Below are 16,945 nucleotides of genomic sequence, written 5' to 3' on the forward strand. Positions count from 1 at the left end.
TTTTGGCGAAGTTTGACACACCAAGCTCAAAAGGTTGCCCATCACTGCCTTAGCAGAAGGTCTTATCAGGCAGATTACCTCACTAGTGTTGATCAGAAATTCCAGACTAGCTTAAAATTCCACTCCTGGGAGAGACTGAAACTACAATTAGGTTAGTTATTAAGTGAATAGAGGCCTGGTGCACAAATTTGTGCATGGGTGGGGTCTGGCCGGCCTGCCCCGATGGGGGCCCATGGGGCCAGGCTGGCGTGGAGGAGGGGCCACAAGCAGTTGGCCAGCCAGCCCTGCCCCCGATCAGGGTGTTGGGGGCCAATTGAGGGTGCGGCTGGCCGGGGGTGAAGGGCCAATCAGGGCCATGATCAGGCTAGTTGGCTGCCGCAGTGTGCATCAGAGCCACTGGTCATTCCACCATTCCAGTCGCTGGGCTTTTATATATATATAGACTAGTAGCCTGGTGCACAAAATTCGTGCATAGAGGGGGGTTTTCCTCAGCCCAGACTGCACCCTCTCCAATCGTGGACCCCTTGGGGGACATCCGACTGCTGGTTTAGGCCCGATCCCTCTCGCAATCTGGGACTGCTGGCTACTAACTGCTCACCTGCCTGCCTGCCTGATCCCCCTAACCTCTCTGCCTGCCTGATCACCCCTAACTGCCTCTGCCTGCATGCCTGATTGCCCCTAACCCCTATGCCTGCCTGATCACCCCTAACCTCTCTGCCGGCCTGATTGCCTCTAACTGCTCCCCTGCCGGCCTGATCTCACCTCCAACGGCCCTCCCCTGCCTTGTTATATGTTGGTCTTCCCTTAATATTTGCCACTTTGATTGCTATCAGTTTTGACATCCCGAATATAAAATTTTCTGTGTTTTGCCCAAATAAAGTCAACCCTTCTAGGAGGCCTGTCTTTCTCCCTCATAAGACTACAGGGCTGGAGGGGAGATCATGTGAATAACCCCATAATAAAACATCACAGATGCCCACTGTTTGCACCAAGCTTCTATAGAATTTTTCAAATAATGCTTCTCAGTTTTATTGTACAACTTTGGTTCATTTTCTAGGCCTTAAATAGTTGTGGAGTTTTGTTGCTGCTTCCATTTCAGATGCCCCACCCCTTAGGACATTTGAAATATATTCTCACTTGGTAAAGAATCCTAGGTTGAGCCGAAACCGGTTTGGCTCAGTGGTTAGAGCGTCGGTCTGCGGGCTGAAAGGTCCCAGGTTCGATTCCGGTCCAGGGCATGTACATTGGTTGCGGGCACATCCCCAGTGGGGGGTATGCAGGAGGCAGCTGGTCGATGTATCTCTCTCATCGATGTTTCTAGCTCTCTATCCCTCTCCCTTTCTCTCTGTGAAAAATCAATAAAATATATTAAAAAAAAAAAAAAAGAATCCTAGGTTGACAGTTTCTTTCTTTTTGTGCTATAAAGATGTTGCTCCACTCTATTGTCATCTTGCTTGCATTGTTTCTGAGCAGAAATCTGCTATCCTTATCTTTGTTCCTTGCTGCATAAAGTGTATTTTTCACTCCAGATTTTCTTTCTATCATAGATTTTAAGCAATTTGATTTTTATGTGGTGCGGTTTTGGTGTGGTTTTCTTCATGTTGCTTGTGCTTGGGATTCATTTAGCTTCTTATTGATAGGTTTGTAGTTTTCTCAAATTTGTAAGTGTTTTGGCCATTATTTCTCTAGTCCCCTCCCCTTCTAGAACCTCAGTTACATATATTGGCTGCCTAAAGTTGTCTAACAGCTCCCTGATCTCTGTACTATTATTTCAATCATCTTTCTCCTTTGTTTTATTTTGCATAGTTCCTATGTTTTTTATGTATTTTAATTTACTAACCTTCTCCATTGTTGTTATGCTTATTAAATTAACATTTGTTAAGTGAAGCACAGAGTGCTAGATGGTGAGCCAAGTTCAACGAAAGATTAAAAAAGAAATTGAAGTCGAGAGTTTTTCTTTTTTTTAATATATTTTTATTGATTTCAGAGAGGAAGGAAGAGGGAGAGATAGAAACATCAATGATGAGAATCATTGATCAGCTGCCTTCTGCACGCCCCCCTACTGGGGATCGAACCCGGGACCCTTCAGTCCACAGGCCGATGCTCTATCCACTGAGCCAAACCAGCTAGGGCGAGAAGTTTAATACAGTACTCAGGTCCTAGAGGAAGCACAGGGCATGCCTTGAGGGGGCCACACAGGGAGGGCAAGGTTGGGTGCGGGCCGAGAGAGACAGGACCTGGGCACATGGCTTTATTAGGATCCATGGGTGGAGTGCTTTGAGATTCCCAGAGTAAGGCCAGATTTGTCCAATTCAAATTTGAAAGAGTGGGTTCTTAGTAAGCTCCACAGGGTTCTTAGTGCACAGGAGGAGGCACTAGGAGGGGGGAGACTTTTGATCACTAGAGCTCTTGGGGAAATCACATCAGGAACTTACATTTGTTTGTGACTCTGCGGGCTGTTATCTAGGGCGTGCGCTTGCATAAGGGGGCTATTGTCAGTTAGAGGGCCCTGTAGGCCACTTCACTAAACAAAATGGATGCTGAGGCAGCAGTACTTTGGAGTAGCTTAGACAGTTAGACACCTAACTCTCAACAGTTATCTAATGTCCTTTATCTCATCCAATGTATTTTTCTTTTCAGATATGTACTTTTTATCTCTAGGAGTTTGATTTAGATATTTTTTTTACATCTTTTATGCCTCAAGTTAACATGGTTCAGTCTTCTAGCTTTTTGAACATATGGCATACAGTTTTAATAATTGTTTTAATCTATTTTTCTTCTAGTTCTATCATCTGGGCCTTGCTTTTAAGCTTTGTTATGCAGGAAGCAAAGCAGCATTTAATTAGGGCTAATTTTACCCCACTACTGAGGCAAAAATCCTTCTGAGTACTCTACCTGATGTCCCTGTGAAGTATGAGGTTTTCCACTGGGCTGGTGGGAATAGGCAGAAAATTCAGTGCAAGGTACGGGTTGTCGTTCATTGTTTTACACAGCAATATCCAATTTTTCCAGGACCATTTGTTGAAAAGACTCCTTTCTCTTTTGAGTTGCCTTTGCACCTTTGTTTAATATTGCTTGACCTCAGTGGCTGGTTGATGCTCAGGCTGTCCCTTCATGCTCCCTATAGTGCTCTAGAGATTTTAGAGTGTTTCCTTCCACTGGACAGAGATTGCTCAGCAATGAGGGACAAGGGCTCTGGTCCCATTGACATGTGGGGCAGTTGACACATTCTGAGAACTCTGGTGGCCAAACTGAGTCTCGCCTTCCTGTGATGGGAAGGCCCAGGCAGTGGTCATCTGCTATCTGCTGCCTTCATCCTGCACCCTCTCATGTCTTCCCTGTGCCCACATTAAGCTGTCGAGGGATACTTTAAAAGAGAATGTTCTCTGCAGTGCTGAACCTGAATAAATTATACAGGGGTGGGCACAAGTAGGTTTACAGTTGTGAGTACATGAAACAGAGTTTATTCTTGTATTATTTATTAACTAGAGGCCTGATGCATGAAGATTCATGCAAGAATGGGCCTTCCTTCCCTGGCTGCTGGCACCGCCTTCGCTCTGGCGGGAGCTGCCTTTTTGCTCCAGCTGGGAGCCACCTTTCTGCCTTCCCACGCTGCCCAGAGGCCAGGAGCGGCTGGAGCAGTGTGGAACGCCTGGGTCGTCACCATGGTGATGACGCAAGCATCCTGCCTCACCCCCAACCACTCAGGGCCTGCATATGCAAATTAACCTATCTTTGTTGGGTTAATTTGCATACCACCCTGATTGGCTGGTGGGTGTCACGAAGGTACAGTCAATTTGCATCTTACTCTTTTATTAGTGTAGATTACTGTATTATTTTCCATATGAACAACTGTAACCTACTTGTGCCCACCCCTGTACAGCTGTGTAGTACAGTACCTATAACCTGGCTGACTTAGGAACAGGATGTTGAGAAAAGTAAGTAAGTCACAGAAGGACAGGTGTTGGGGTTTTGTTGTTGTTTGGGTTCTTTTTGTTAAACCATGTGTGTATATTTCACACACTCTTACACACAGAGAATGAAAATTACTCAGCCATTACATCATAATATTTCCCTGGCAGTGATAAATGTTCTCTCTTCACACAGGTTAGACTGTAAGTGGATTTTTATTTGTACAGTCAGTTGTCCGAAGAAGGAAAAGCCAAATTCTTCATTGGCACTTGGTGTCTTTGTTTGCCCTGAGGGCTCCTCCTTCTTCTGTTGGACTCCTGGGAATGCAGAGGTCAATCAAAGGCAGAACCATGCTGCATCCTGGCTGCCTCTGAGTAGTGAGGAGGAACATTCTCTCACTTGGGTTTCAGACTCACAGTGGAGAAGGAATGACAGAACCCATCCATCCAGGGCATCAGGGACAAGACAAGGAGCCAGGAAGATCTCATCAGGAGTTGGCTACTCTGGTCACTGAGAAACCCCTACAAAGGCATGTCCCTTCAGACCATAATCTGACAGTCACAAAGCCAGAGCAGATACCAGAGTGGTATTACAAAAAGTGGATTAGGATCTAACAGACCAACCAGGGCACTGGCACTGGGCCGCCCAGTGAGTCGCTTCAGTTACCTCATGTGTGCCCTGAGATTAACGACAAGGCTACTGCTCCCAGAGCCAGCGCAACTGCACCAGTACCAAAACCAGTTCTTGTTTACAGAGTCTCTGCCCTGGGCCAGGAGCCATAGTGAGTGCTTTTTCAGCGCTGTCTTGTGAATTTCTGTCTTCCTCTTTTCCATTTTGTTTTGAGGCTTCAGAGTCTAGAGGGAGAAGAAATGCAGGAGATGACCTGCCTGATCTACCTCTTTCCCTATCTTTCCAGCGAGTACTTGGAATGTGCAAATTCTCATATCTCTGCTCTTTTCTGGAAGCTTTGGGAGGATTTTGAGGTTTGTCCAGGAGTGAGTGGTACTGGACTTGTTTCTGAGAAACTTCACATTAGAGGTACACAGGTGGAAGGTTTGCCCAGGATCTGGAAGGGTACAGATACTAAGCAGTGGGTAGGGGAGCAGTTTCTACCTCCTGATGCCTTTTGATTCTCTTTTCTCTGTAAGAGGTAGGTAGAGACATCTTGTGGTTGGAATTAGTGTGGTTGTGGTGTTCGGAAAGTATTGAGGGTCATGAGTGGGTGAGTTGGTGGAAAGGGTTGGGAAACAGCAGTGGATGGATTGTTGGGAGAGCAGAGAAGGCCCAATCAGGTTAGCCACACGTGGTCTTTGGAAGAGCAAAAGTGAAGGGAAAAGGGTTGAGAGAACCAAAGTGCATTGGCATCAGACAAAACTGCTTTGTATACTGGCTCCACCATCAAGTAGTTCTGTGACTTTTGGGGAAATCTCTCTAAACTTAAGTTTCCCCATCAATCCTGTAAGAATTCTTTCTCTTATAATTGTTGTGAAGATGGGAAACTATAATGCATATGACATGCTTGGTATGTAGTAAAGTAAAATCTGTTTCTGTCCCTTCCCCTGAGAAAACAGAGATTAAAAGCAGATCCTTTCCAGGGGATCTGCCTTGGATGTAAATGAAAGGAAACTCAGAAATTTCTGAGCAATAGGGGAAAATAGGAGGACTGGAAGCTTTAAAGGCTCAGCGACATCAGAAGATGAGGTTTTAGGAGTGAGAATAACTAAAAGGATGATGGGATGCTAATTTCAGAGAGTAGGCTATAGATCTGAAAATTCCAGGGGTTAAGATGTTCTGGGTGCTGCTTTATTGCTCTGGAGTTGGGAGTGAGGAACAGTGAGGCCAGAACGTGGTGTGGTTCCTCTCAGAAGGAATGGTAGTGTTGGCTTTGGAAGAGAAGACTGTGAGCACATTCAGAGGCAGTTGGAAATGTTGTGGGATGATTAGGAGGGCAGGACATGTGAGCAGTGAAGGAAATGGAAGTATTGTGCCAGCATGGAGGGGAATGGTCTGGGAGCAGCAGTGAGGAACTTTGGCGTTGGTGCAGGATGAGGCTGGGGCATGGGTAGACACTACTCAAGAGGGCCCTAGGGCAAGGCTGTGTGCAGAGGAGGCCAGGCTTTACTTGTTAGAGGTGGGAGGCTTACAAAGCTTGAACCTGGATGCCTTCAAGTGGGCTAGCTAGTCTCTGGCAGCTGCTGCCACAGATGGTAAGGTTGGCATTAATTCTCTCTGGCTGATCATCTTATTCTTTCGTTGATATGCAGGCTCCAAACCTTCCTCTTTTACCTAAAAACTGTCTCCATCTTCTCCAGTTCTCCCCATTCCCATTAACATGCATACTCAAATACACACACTCACCAGGCCTCTCTGCCCTGAAACCCTACCTCCTCAGGATGCCTTCAAAACTTGAAGTTTTGCCCAGCCAGCATAGCTCTGTGGTTGAGTGTCCACCTATAAACCAGGAGGTCACGGTTCGATTCCTAGTCAGAGCATATGGCCGGGTTGCAGGCTCAATCCTCAGTGTGGGGTGTGCAGGCAGCCAATCAATGATTTTCTCTCGTCATTGATGTTTCTATTTCTCCCTCTCCCTTCCTCTCTGAAATCAATAAAAATATATATTTTTAAAAACACAAGCAAAGAAACAAAAAAACTTTAAATCTCCAAATTCCTCACGCTGGCCTTTGCTCTTGTCATTACAACTTCCAGAGTTGTGAGGCTACTTTCCTAGAGCTACAGCTCAAGGAATCACTAAGATAGAAATGACAGTGTTCCCAAGCCTGTGCCTTGAACTCCAAGAAGTACTTTCTCTTTTCTCTATATGTGAAGACAGGGAAAGAAAGGCGGTTATAGGAACAGAAGGATCCAGCTTGGACCAGCTCCAGAAAACAACTTCACCCAGGGGTCTTATGGGTATTCTGAGTGCTTCATTTGGGTCTTAAAGCAAGCTCAGGCCCACTTAACACTTGTCATCTTTCTGTGTCATCATCCGCTTAGAGCCCATACTGAGCTTCCTGAATTACCTTGGCCATCCCAGAAACAGAAGTTCTCCTTAGATCTGAATCCTTGTACTTAAGAACCTACATCCACTGTCCACATCTCACCTATTTTGCTTTTGTGAATAACGGAACAGCCGGCCTCCAGTGTCTGCGAACCAAGTTATTGCCTAACTCAAATCTTCCTTTGCTAGAAACAGACCCTTAGGCTCCCTTCACTAATCCTTCAACGGAGACCCTGGTGCTCCTTTTTGGGCCTTAAGTGAGGCACGTGGTCTCTTCAGAGCTGATCCAGCTTCTGCCAAAATAGGAGAAAGGGGCACCTATAAACTCAGTAATGGAGCAGACATACCGAGTCTTTTTTATTGTGTTTCTTGGGAAGATACTCGTATGTAAATGTGAATTTTGCCTCTCCCCATCAGCTGATAAATTATTCACTTGTGTTTTTTTTTTTCTTCTAATTTTCATGCAGAGATTGTATCTAATGACTCATTTATCTCTGAGATTCTAAGAGGGTACATTTGGCTTCTCCAGAGCACAGGGCTCAGAATAAAAATCATATAACTGAAGCAATACAGACACTGTTCTGTGGTTACGACTCTCATACCTACAAGAAGGACATTGGAACCTGGCCCCCAGGATCCAGCCCTCCTGCTCTGACCAGCTCTGTTTTCCTTCCAGGGAAATTGTACTTCTTCTCTAGTGGCCTTCTGTTTTCTCACCGTCATCATGGAAGCATCATCATTTCCAAGGATCACATGAATTCCATTTCATTCTATGATGGGGTAGGTATTTTACTAGTCTGTGGCTTTCGTGTTCAGAAAGATACCCCACTTCTGCGGGGAAAACCAAATAACTCCTTGTCCTCGTTCTACCACCATGGGTCAGGATGTCAGGAATCAGCACTGCCTTTAAGACAGGCAGGCAGGGAGACCATGGAGAGGCCTACCCACTCTCAGGGCCCTGAGCCTCATCAGCCTTGCTGCTGTGAAAAAGGCTTAGCTACAAGGGACTTCTGGGTCAGGTGGGCCAGCAGCTACCCATGGGTAATTAACTCATCCCAAAGAAGATGAGAAAGTAGGCTAAAGAAGGCCTCCAATGGCCCCTACCAGATGGCCACCTGCCCAGGAACACAAAGCTCACCCATCTAAGAGCTGCTTCCTGCCCAGCCGGCATAGCTCAGTGGTTGAGCGTGGACCTATGAACCAGGAGGTCACAGTTTGATTCCCAGTCAGGGCACATACCCAGGTTGCAGGCTTGATCCCCAGTAGGGGGCGTGCAAAAGGCGGATCAGTGATTCTCCCTCATCATTGATGTTTTTATCTCCCTCTACCTTCCTCTCTGAAATCAATAAAAATATATTTTTAAAAAGTACCCTAGAATGAATTTTGAGATGACATTTTTAGAAGAAAAAAACACCTTTGTGCTTCCTATATCTTGTATACCTGGGTATTGGAAAGCACATCTATTATTGAACACCCCCCCTCCACTGCCCAGTAAACCACATAATGTGAAAATCATTTCACTAAAATTTATTTTATGTGTCTGATAGTAGTTGTGAGGGCTGGTATCATGCAAATAGCTTTTCTCATTGATGCTCCCTCTTTTTTCTCTTAGGATTCTACCAGTGTTGTTGCTGTCCTTCTGGTACACTTCAGAAGCTCATTACTTCCTCATCTCCCAGTTCATTTCCATGGTTCAAGCAATTTTATGATGATTGCCCTTTTCCCCAAATCAAAGATCTACCAGGCATTTTACCCAGAGGTAACATCAGTCATTAGTGAGCAAAACTACTACATTTCCCCCTAGCAGTTAGGTGGTAAGGCAGCATCTCAGTGAAGTGATGAGAGGAAGTGTTGGGAAGGCTGGTTGGGGTGGCTGCTTCTAATCCCTTTGGGTTCTGGAGTGGTGCCTTGACATTGAGCAGTGAGAACTTAAAGGAACTGAACAAAAGGCTTTTTAGCTTCTAAGAAAAATCTTCCTGTCCCTTTAAATCCTAATTAGACTGATTTTCCCTTTAGCTACTTGGTTGAATTTTGAGCCCTACTTACTGGATTAGAGCTCTCTGCCCCACCCCAAGTTCTCCCTCCCATGGTTCAGAGCCCTACCCTTGTGAATGGTCCCACCTGGCAGGCTGCATATTATAGGCACTCAGCACAGATTGCATGAGTGAGGGAGCTTACTGAGAATTGTACAACCCACTTAGATACCAAGAAATAGCCAAAGTCAAACAGATGGCCAGCCTTATGATGGTGGAAATGCTTGGAAAGGTGTGATTGGAGCAGCTTATGAGAGGACAGTGTCTCTCCCCCAGGACAGATTTACAGAACATGGAGGAGACAAGAGCTGGCCTTGGCTGCAGATGGCGTCTCAGGCCAGTCTGTGTCTCCCTCTTACTGCCTGCTGGTCCTTCCTACCTCCTTGTGCTTGTCCTTTCAACCTGGAACATGGAGGAAGCCCCTTAGATTCTCTTCAGCCATCTCTCTGCTTCCAGACGGAAGCTGCTTGAACCACTCCTTCTGTCTGGCCCTGTCACCAGGGAAGGACATGCCCCTTCTGCCAGAACATAATACCCAACACCTTCTTTTGTGCTTCCTGGCCTCTGAAGGAGCAGAATCCCTGGGAGAGGAACCCAGAAAGAAATTCTAGTTTTGAAAAATACAGAACAAAATTGCTTTAGGTCTCTATTTTTGAAACAAACTTGTTTGTTATGATGGTCTGTCTCCGTACTGACAGCCTAGATTTTCAACAACCATCAAATCCCCACGTGGGTTCCATATCCTGTTGTTGGGTTTCAAGTGTTCTTTGCTCAAATTCTGTTTTGTTTAGGTCTTCTCCCTCTGGCAACAGCAGGCTAACTCAGGGCTGTCTTTAAAAGTGATCCAGGAAGATGGATTATCTGTGGAACAAAAGAGATTGTAAGTGGCTGCCTTCAGTGTTTGTGCTTGCTTCCTAAGCTGTGCATGTCTGTTCTCTCTGCAGGATGACTTGCGTTATGTAACACAGGGGTCTTGGCTTCTAAAAGGGCCGACACGGTCACGTCAGTGCTGCCAACTTGCAGGTAGCAAGAGCCCTTGGGGAAATAGAAGTCAAGAAAGTTGAAATCCACCAAGAATCAGAAACCCATTGTATTACCAAGGGTTTCAGGCCAGCCTTCCTATGCGGGCACACCAGTCACATTTTATTTAAGTCAGCAAGATGCTTGTTTTGGAAGTGTTAACTCTGTCACAGGACTCTGGCTTGAAAGCATCAGAACAAGTTATGTAAAGTATGTGCATCATAGGGATTAATATATTTTTATTGATTTCAAAAAGGAAGGGAGAAGGAGAGAGAGATAGAAACAGCAATGATGAGAGAGAATCATTGATCTGCTGCCTCCTGCATGCCCCACACTGGGTATTAAGCCTGAAACCTGACCGGGAATCAAACCATGACCTCCTGGTTCATAGGTCGATGCTCAACCACTGAGCCACACCAGCTGGGCTAATCTGTGAGCTTTTTATATTCCAGACACTCCAGTGCACAGAAGCTCTTCAATGTCCTGAGCCATGCTGCCAGGGAGAAACGAAGTCCTCTAAAGCTGCTCTCCGCCAAACTCCCAGAGCTGGACTGGTGAGCTCTGATTTTCTGTTTATAAATGTTTAATATTCTGGCTTTGAAATGTCAGAACCTCAGTGTTGGTCCTTTTTAAGCTTTTTTCTTCATAGCTTCTCAGGGATCATTGTAAAAGTTAGTAGTGACACACCATATACAATTTTATTCTTTAGAGAGAATCTCTCTAAGGTTTCTTTTTCATCAAGTAAATAAGGAGTTTCTCATGTGGATGGGCACAGTAAGGCAAGGCTGGTGATGCTAACACAAGAGCATTATCTTGCTTTTCTAGGTTTCTCCAGCATTTCGCCATCAGCAGCGTTAGTCAGGAGCCTGTGATGAGGGCCCATCTCCCTGTCCTGCTGCAGCAAACTGAAATCAACCCTACTCACCGAGTAGAAAATGACAAGGTACAGCAGCTCACCAAATCTGCTGGGAGTTCATGGGAAGAGAACCCTGATAGCCTGTCCTTGATCTTCTGTATCAGTTAACAAGAGTAGCTCAGGCGGAGTCCCTTTTATACGCTTCTTCACCTTTTTGGATTCTGATGTAATGATGCACATGAAACCCTCTCTATGCAATGTGTACAGGCATCTACATTAACCCCAGCCAAGCCTATGGCAGCAATGAAACTCTGGCACCTTGCCGGGACCTCCCCTTCCTTCTCCAGGCTTTTCAAACTCTTGCTCAGTGCTCTCATGCGGTCAGCTCTTTCTGGTTGTGACAAGGACTTACCTGGCAGTGAGTGACACATTGAGCTTAATGAGGGGATGGGCCTTGTTAGTTGGGCCTTGCTGGCATCACTAAGGTAAGCTGATACTGTATAAACATCCCCGAGTGGATTTTAATCTGCTCCCACCTCACACTCCCTTCCTCTTAACCCCTCCCACCATTTCTTTGGAGCCATATGTCTTCATATGCTCAAAGAGGGCATTTCACAGACTTTCTGTGAAAATCTAGAAGACTCTCAGCTACAAAAGAAAATAGAACCAGTAAGCAATTAGAAGCCTCATTTTTCCCTTAGGCAAGAGTTTAAAAATGAAAATGCCTACTTGTTATATTTTGTTTAAAGGTGCTGGAGACCCTGGCCGGGTACTTAGTTGGTTAGTGTTGTCCGGATACGCCAAGATTGCCGGTTTGATCCCCGGTCAGGGCACATACAAAAAGCAACCAATGAATGCATAAATAAGTGGAACAACAATGTTTTTCTCTCTCTCTCTCTCTAAAAATCAATAAAGAGTATTTTGAAAGGTGCCGTAGGACTGTCCTTAAAATAAGAAGGTGTCTGGCTATAAGCATGTGTGCTGTGATTTGAGAGGCTGAGGCCTGGGCATTGAGAAAAGGAAATTTGGATGGGAGGAGGATAAACAAAAATTCAGTTACATGGAATACTCCCCACAGAGGCAGAGAGGGATACACAGTAGGGGCCTGGTCAGAGGGGAGGTGGGAGAGCTTCTGCTTCCCAAAAAGAGGAGGGATCCATTGCCATCTCTCTGCTGCCCAGTGAGTGCCACCACACTGAGCTTTAGTGTAAGTTGTTTGTGACGAGGCCTGTCCAGGGGAGTCTTGTGTATTGTGATAAAGCACATACTTAAAGAGGCCCTTGCCACACTATGTCACTTTTTCCTTTCCTCCCCTGCTTGACCCCTCTTTGTTAGTGAATTTCTTTGAGTTGCTTTACAATGTCTGCCTGCAGAGGGCCCTGTTTTCTTATGGTTGTGTATTAAAGTTGGGACAGTCCAGCCTGGGTCCTCTTCTCCCCATCAAAATTCAAAGAGCAAAAGGCCACCACCAGCCTCTGCTTCAGGGAATTCAGCTCCTCCTCATGCTGGGCAACTTTAATGTGCAAGCATTTCACAAAACCTTACATGTGGACGTTTTACTCTCCAGTGGTCAGTCTGAGCATAGCAAAGAGAAGTGGAACCGGCTCTGAGCTGAGTTGTAAGAAGAAACTGACACCTGCATCCCAAACCAGTTTTTAATGCCTAGTATCCTGCAATGTATTCTCCTTGCAGCACTCAGGACCTCACCCCACTAATCATTTTTATTAGGGTAAAATATATGTTAAAAAACAAAAAACAAAAACCTCAGAGGAAAAAAAAGACTCAAAAATGCTTTCTACACCAGTTTGTTTCCTCAGCTCAGGCTACGCAGCTTGGAGGGCAGGGCAGCCAGACAAAAACATCTACAGTGCCACTGGTCTCCTTGGCTGAGGTTACTACACCAATTGAGCCTATGGCATTTTGGTCCCAGACCTCCTTTCTGCCTAGTATTTTTCATTGTATTTTAATTGATCTAATCACAATGTGCTCTATGGAAATTGTAATACTAATACAAAATTTAAAAAGTGTTTGCTATGTGCCAGACAATGTTCTAAGCACTTTACATATATTAACTCTAATCATCACACCTACCTCGAAAGGTAGGTTCTATTGTTAGCCCAAGTTCATCACAAAGCTAGTGAGTGCTGGTGCTGAAGTTCAGACGCACAGAACCTGGCTCCAGCAGTCTGTTCTCTCACACAATACTGCCTCCCAAATGAATCACAAACCCACATGGCTTTTCTTTCACGTAGGTCATTATCAGCATTGTAACTGGCCTCCCGGGATGTCATGCTAGCGAGCTCTGTGCTTTTCTGGTCACTCTGCATAAGGAATATGGCAGGTTAGTATGGCTGCCGCCTTTGCTTTGGGGAAAGGGAAACCTTGGACGTGTACTGACCTTTGGTGTAACTGGTATCAGCACAGTAGTCATCATCCATCCATTCATTTGACACATTTGTACTGAGCACTTTCTGTATGCCAGGCACTGCTCTAAGTATGGAGGAGAAATTAACAAAACAGACACGAAAATCTCTGCCCTCATGGAGCTTACGTTCTCCTGTGGGAAGACAATTAACCAGATAAGGAAAATCGTGTATTAGCTAGTGAAAAGTACGATGGAAAAAATAAAGCAGAGAATGCTGTAGGGATTACTGGACTGGGAGGTTGGGGGTGGGAACAGGGATTCCAGCTTTAAATGGGAGACCTCACTCACTAAGAAGGTGACATTTGAGCAAAGGCCTGAGAAAGTGAGGGAATGAACCCTGGGTATCTGGAAGAGCACTGTAACAGCCGGACCAGCACAGGCGAAGGCCTGGGAGTGTGCCTTGTCAGCAAGGCAGTTCAGGGCCAGGGTGGTTAAAACTTGGGACTGCGTGAGTTCATGTGCAGCTGGGACATGTTGGCTCAGGTGAAACTGGGAAACCATTCATCCATCACTTCCACCTGGCTGGCAGGTTACTAAACAACCCTTGCTCACTGAACCAGGCATTTAGTATCTAGTCAGTCTACCTCAAAGTAAGGCATCCTGCCAGAGGCTGTAGGGATTAAGAAGACTGCAGTGGCCCAGAGGTTTGGGAGTTTTTGGTGGGAGGTTGTGGAGGCTGGAGAGACAGGTTTTAGAGAGATGTGAGGGAGATATTGGACCTCCTTTATATAAGTACTAAGTAGTTAACCAGTTTCTCCCTCATTGCCATTGCTTTTGTTCTGCAATCAGTCTAAATTCTTCACTCTGCACATTTCTTATTCTCAGCAAGCATTTTACTGTGCACCTGACTGAAGCCATTGTATTGAATGGTCCTTAGGAAGTGACTGCCTGGTCAGGAGTCTTTCTCAGCTCTGAAGTCCATTGGCCTTTTTCCCTGTGGCAAGGAGTTTCCTGTCATAAGCTCCAGTGGCAGTGGTGTCAAGATAGGGGGCTCCGCACCCGGGCAGTACCCTCTGCCTGCTTCTTGGTGCCAGGATTGCTCTCTCCTGTACAGATGGATTCACTGGGCAGAATGTCTGACATTTGAATCCACGACTGAGCTGCCGGGCCAGGCCTTCAGGTTGTGCCCACAGTGAGATCACTCTTGCCATTTCCAGGTGGATGGTGTACCGCCAAGTCATGGATGGCTCTGAGTGTTTTCATGCTGCCCATTTCCAGAAGTACCTTTCCAGTGCCCTGGAGGCCCAGCGGAACCGCTCTGCCCGCCAGTCAGCCTACATCCGCAAGAAGACCAGATTGTTGGTGGTGTTACAAGGGTGAGCACTGGGAGTCTGGGGACAGTGGGGTAGGTGGTGACCTTGCCACTGCTGTTACTTAATGCTCACCTAGGGCACAGAACAAACTCCACATGTGTATGAGCAGGGTCTGCGCTACACAGAGAGGCCTTAAATGAGCAAGGACTCCTGTTGCCATCCTGTGGCCTAGAGTGGCTGGTGTAGCTTACAAATACAAGTTTTGAGTTTGACTTTAACATCATAATATTGCCAAAAGGTAGGAATTAGGGAGGTTTTCTAGGTAAGTTTCTTTGATAATTCTCATAACAATAGTGATCCCTAAGCCTCTTCCTTCACTCTTTAGGCAAGGGAGCTTCACCTGTTTCAGCCCTCCCTCATATGGAGTGGCAGAGACAGCCCCCACACTCTGCAGTCTCCAGCCCCACCATCCTGAGGTGAAGGATGCTTGATTAGTGAAGATAATGCTTCACCATTCTGTCGGTGAAGAGCTTGATTAGTCCAGCTCAGTGGTCGGCAAACTGCGGCTCGTGAGCCACATGCAGCTCTTTGGCCCCTTGAGTGTGGCTCTTCCACAAAATACCACATGTGGGCCCGCACGTACAGTGCAATTGAAACTTTGTGGCCCATGCGCAGAAGTCGGTTTTCGGCTCTCAAAAGAAATTTCAATCGTACTGTTGATATTTGGCTCTGTTGACTAATGAGTTTGCCGACCACTGGTCCAGCTGAACAAGGAGCTCCCTGAGAGGACAGGTTCAACAGTGTGTACCACTGCTCCCAGCACCCTGGCTGCAAGAAGCTTCCCTTGACCTCTTGCAAGGCCTTCCAGGAAGGAGCCCCATGCAGGTCCATCACCCCCTTAGAGGAGATTGTGCCGAAATGCAGGCCGTGCTCTTCACTGGTGTCACTGTGGTTGGTGATAAAGACTCTTATGGCAGTTCTCATAAACTGCTTTTGTGCTATGCTGGTTTTTGTGCTAGTAATAATGATTATTTGCAATTGGCTGATTGTTTCCAGTAAATAATAGGCCCAGGTAATGGTGAGAGTTGGAGGAAAGCCAGGTCAGTGGTCCTGAGCAGGAAATGGCAAGGCTGTGCACCCAACCAGGCATCATTCCTCTTCCTCATGCCTGTTCTCACCCTGCCCTGGGCTTCCCTTCTGTCAGCGCCTTTGTGGGCTGAGGTTGTGGAAGCCACAGAGCAAGTGTCTGAGTTTGAAACCACTTGTTTCCTTCTGTTTTTTTCCATTGCTTTTAATGGTTAAAATAATAGATTGGCCCCTGTCAGAGTTGAGAGTCAGTGGGGGTATGGACCTGGAGTCAAATTTGTCAATTTAACATTGTGCGACTGAGGTAATTTTCCATCTTCTGTCACTTCATAGACCATCGTTGATTCCTTGTCTCTGATTGTGCAAGTCTGCAAAAGTGTCAGCTGTGCTGGCTGCTCTGTACTGCAGTGACAGTGCACGGCCAGCCCATTCTTGTCCTCTCAGACACAGCCTTTGCCCAGTCACAGCCCTGGGATGCTAGGGCCCTCAGATTTCCTAACAGACTCAAGCCAGGATACCAGCTAAATGCTGTGGCTCTCACTAAGACACTGTCCTTACAGGCTGGGCCTGTTCTCTTGAGGCTCAGCAGGGAACTTGTGGCAGCCTCCTTTGTGAATGTCCGTCTCCTTGGGGCTGGACCTCCGAGCCCAGTATTGAGATTGCTGGTAAGGGTGACCCCAAAGGCTTCTCAAATCGAGAATGTATTCCTTTAATGTTACATTAATCTTCATTTATAGGATTCTTTGGGGTAAACCTGTGGTTGGGGCTGAGTTTTATTTTGCCCCTAGAGTGGCCTGGTACCATTTGACTTACTGCAGCAGTGGGGGAAGTGGTGTTGAGCTTTGACATCAAGTGGAGCTATTAGTTGTTACTATAAAAATTAATGTATTTTGAAATTATGGAATTTTTAATGGAGGACAGAACAGTGGTTGTCAGGAGTTAGAGATGAGAGTGGGAGGACAGAAGGGAGGTGTGTGTGGTTATAAAAGGGATCCTTATGGTGGTGAAGCTGTTCAGTATCTTGACTATGGTCGTGAATATAGGAACCTACACAGGTGACAGAATTCTATGGAATGACATACATATAACACACAAATAAGTAAAACTGGATAAATTTAAATTTTAAAAATTAATTTTAAGTAATTTGTTTATACTTTGGAAGGTTGTAAAATCATTCTTTAAACTATCTACATTTAAAACTAAGTATCTCAAAAATTAATTAATTAACTAATTAACTAATTACATAAATAAAACTAAGTATCTCTCTAAAAACAAAAATTGAATTGTGCCTAGTCGGTGTGGCTCAGTGGTTGAGAGTTGACCTATGAACCAGGAGGTCACGGGTTAGATTCCTGGTCAGAG

General features: G+C 45.8%; 1 protein-coding gene across 2 annotated transcripts in view; it reads left to right on the forward strand.

Moving 5' to 3' along the window:
- DNAAF9 (dynein axonemal assembly factor 9) overlaps window positions 1-16,945 on the forward strand; it is a 137,918-nt gene that overhangs the window by 90,113 nt on the left and 30,860 nt on the right. For both annotated transcript variants that reach the window (XM_054724371.1, XM_054724372.1), the window contains exons 21-27: window positions 7,587-7,690; window positions 8,523-8,669; window positions 9,735-9,823; window positions 10,416-10,517; window positions 10,789-10,906; window positions 13,072-13,160; window positions 14,402-14,560. In XM_054724371.1, coding sequence (XP_054580346.1) covers window positions 7,587-7,690; window positions 8,523-8,669; window positions 9,735-9,823; window positions 10,416-10,517; window positions 10,789-10,906; window positions 13,072-13,160; window positions 14,402-14,560 — 808 coding nt within the window. The remainder of the gene's footprint in view (window positions 1-7,586; window positions 7,691-8,522; window positions 8,670-9,734; window positions 9,824-10,415; window positions 10,518-10,788; window positions 10,907-13,071; window positions 13,161-14,401; window positions 14,561-16,945) is intronic.

Source organism: Eptesicus fuscus, chromosome 12 (genome assembly GCF_027574615.1).
Source record: "Eptesicus fuscus isolate TK198812 chromosome 12, DD_ASM_mEF_20220401, whole genome shotgun sequence".
Classification (NCBI taxonomy): Eukaryota; Metazoa; Chordata; class Mammalia; order Chiroptera; family Vespertilionidae; genus Eptesicus; species Eptesicus fuscus.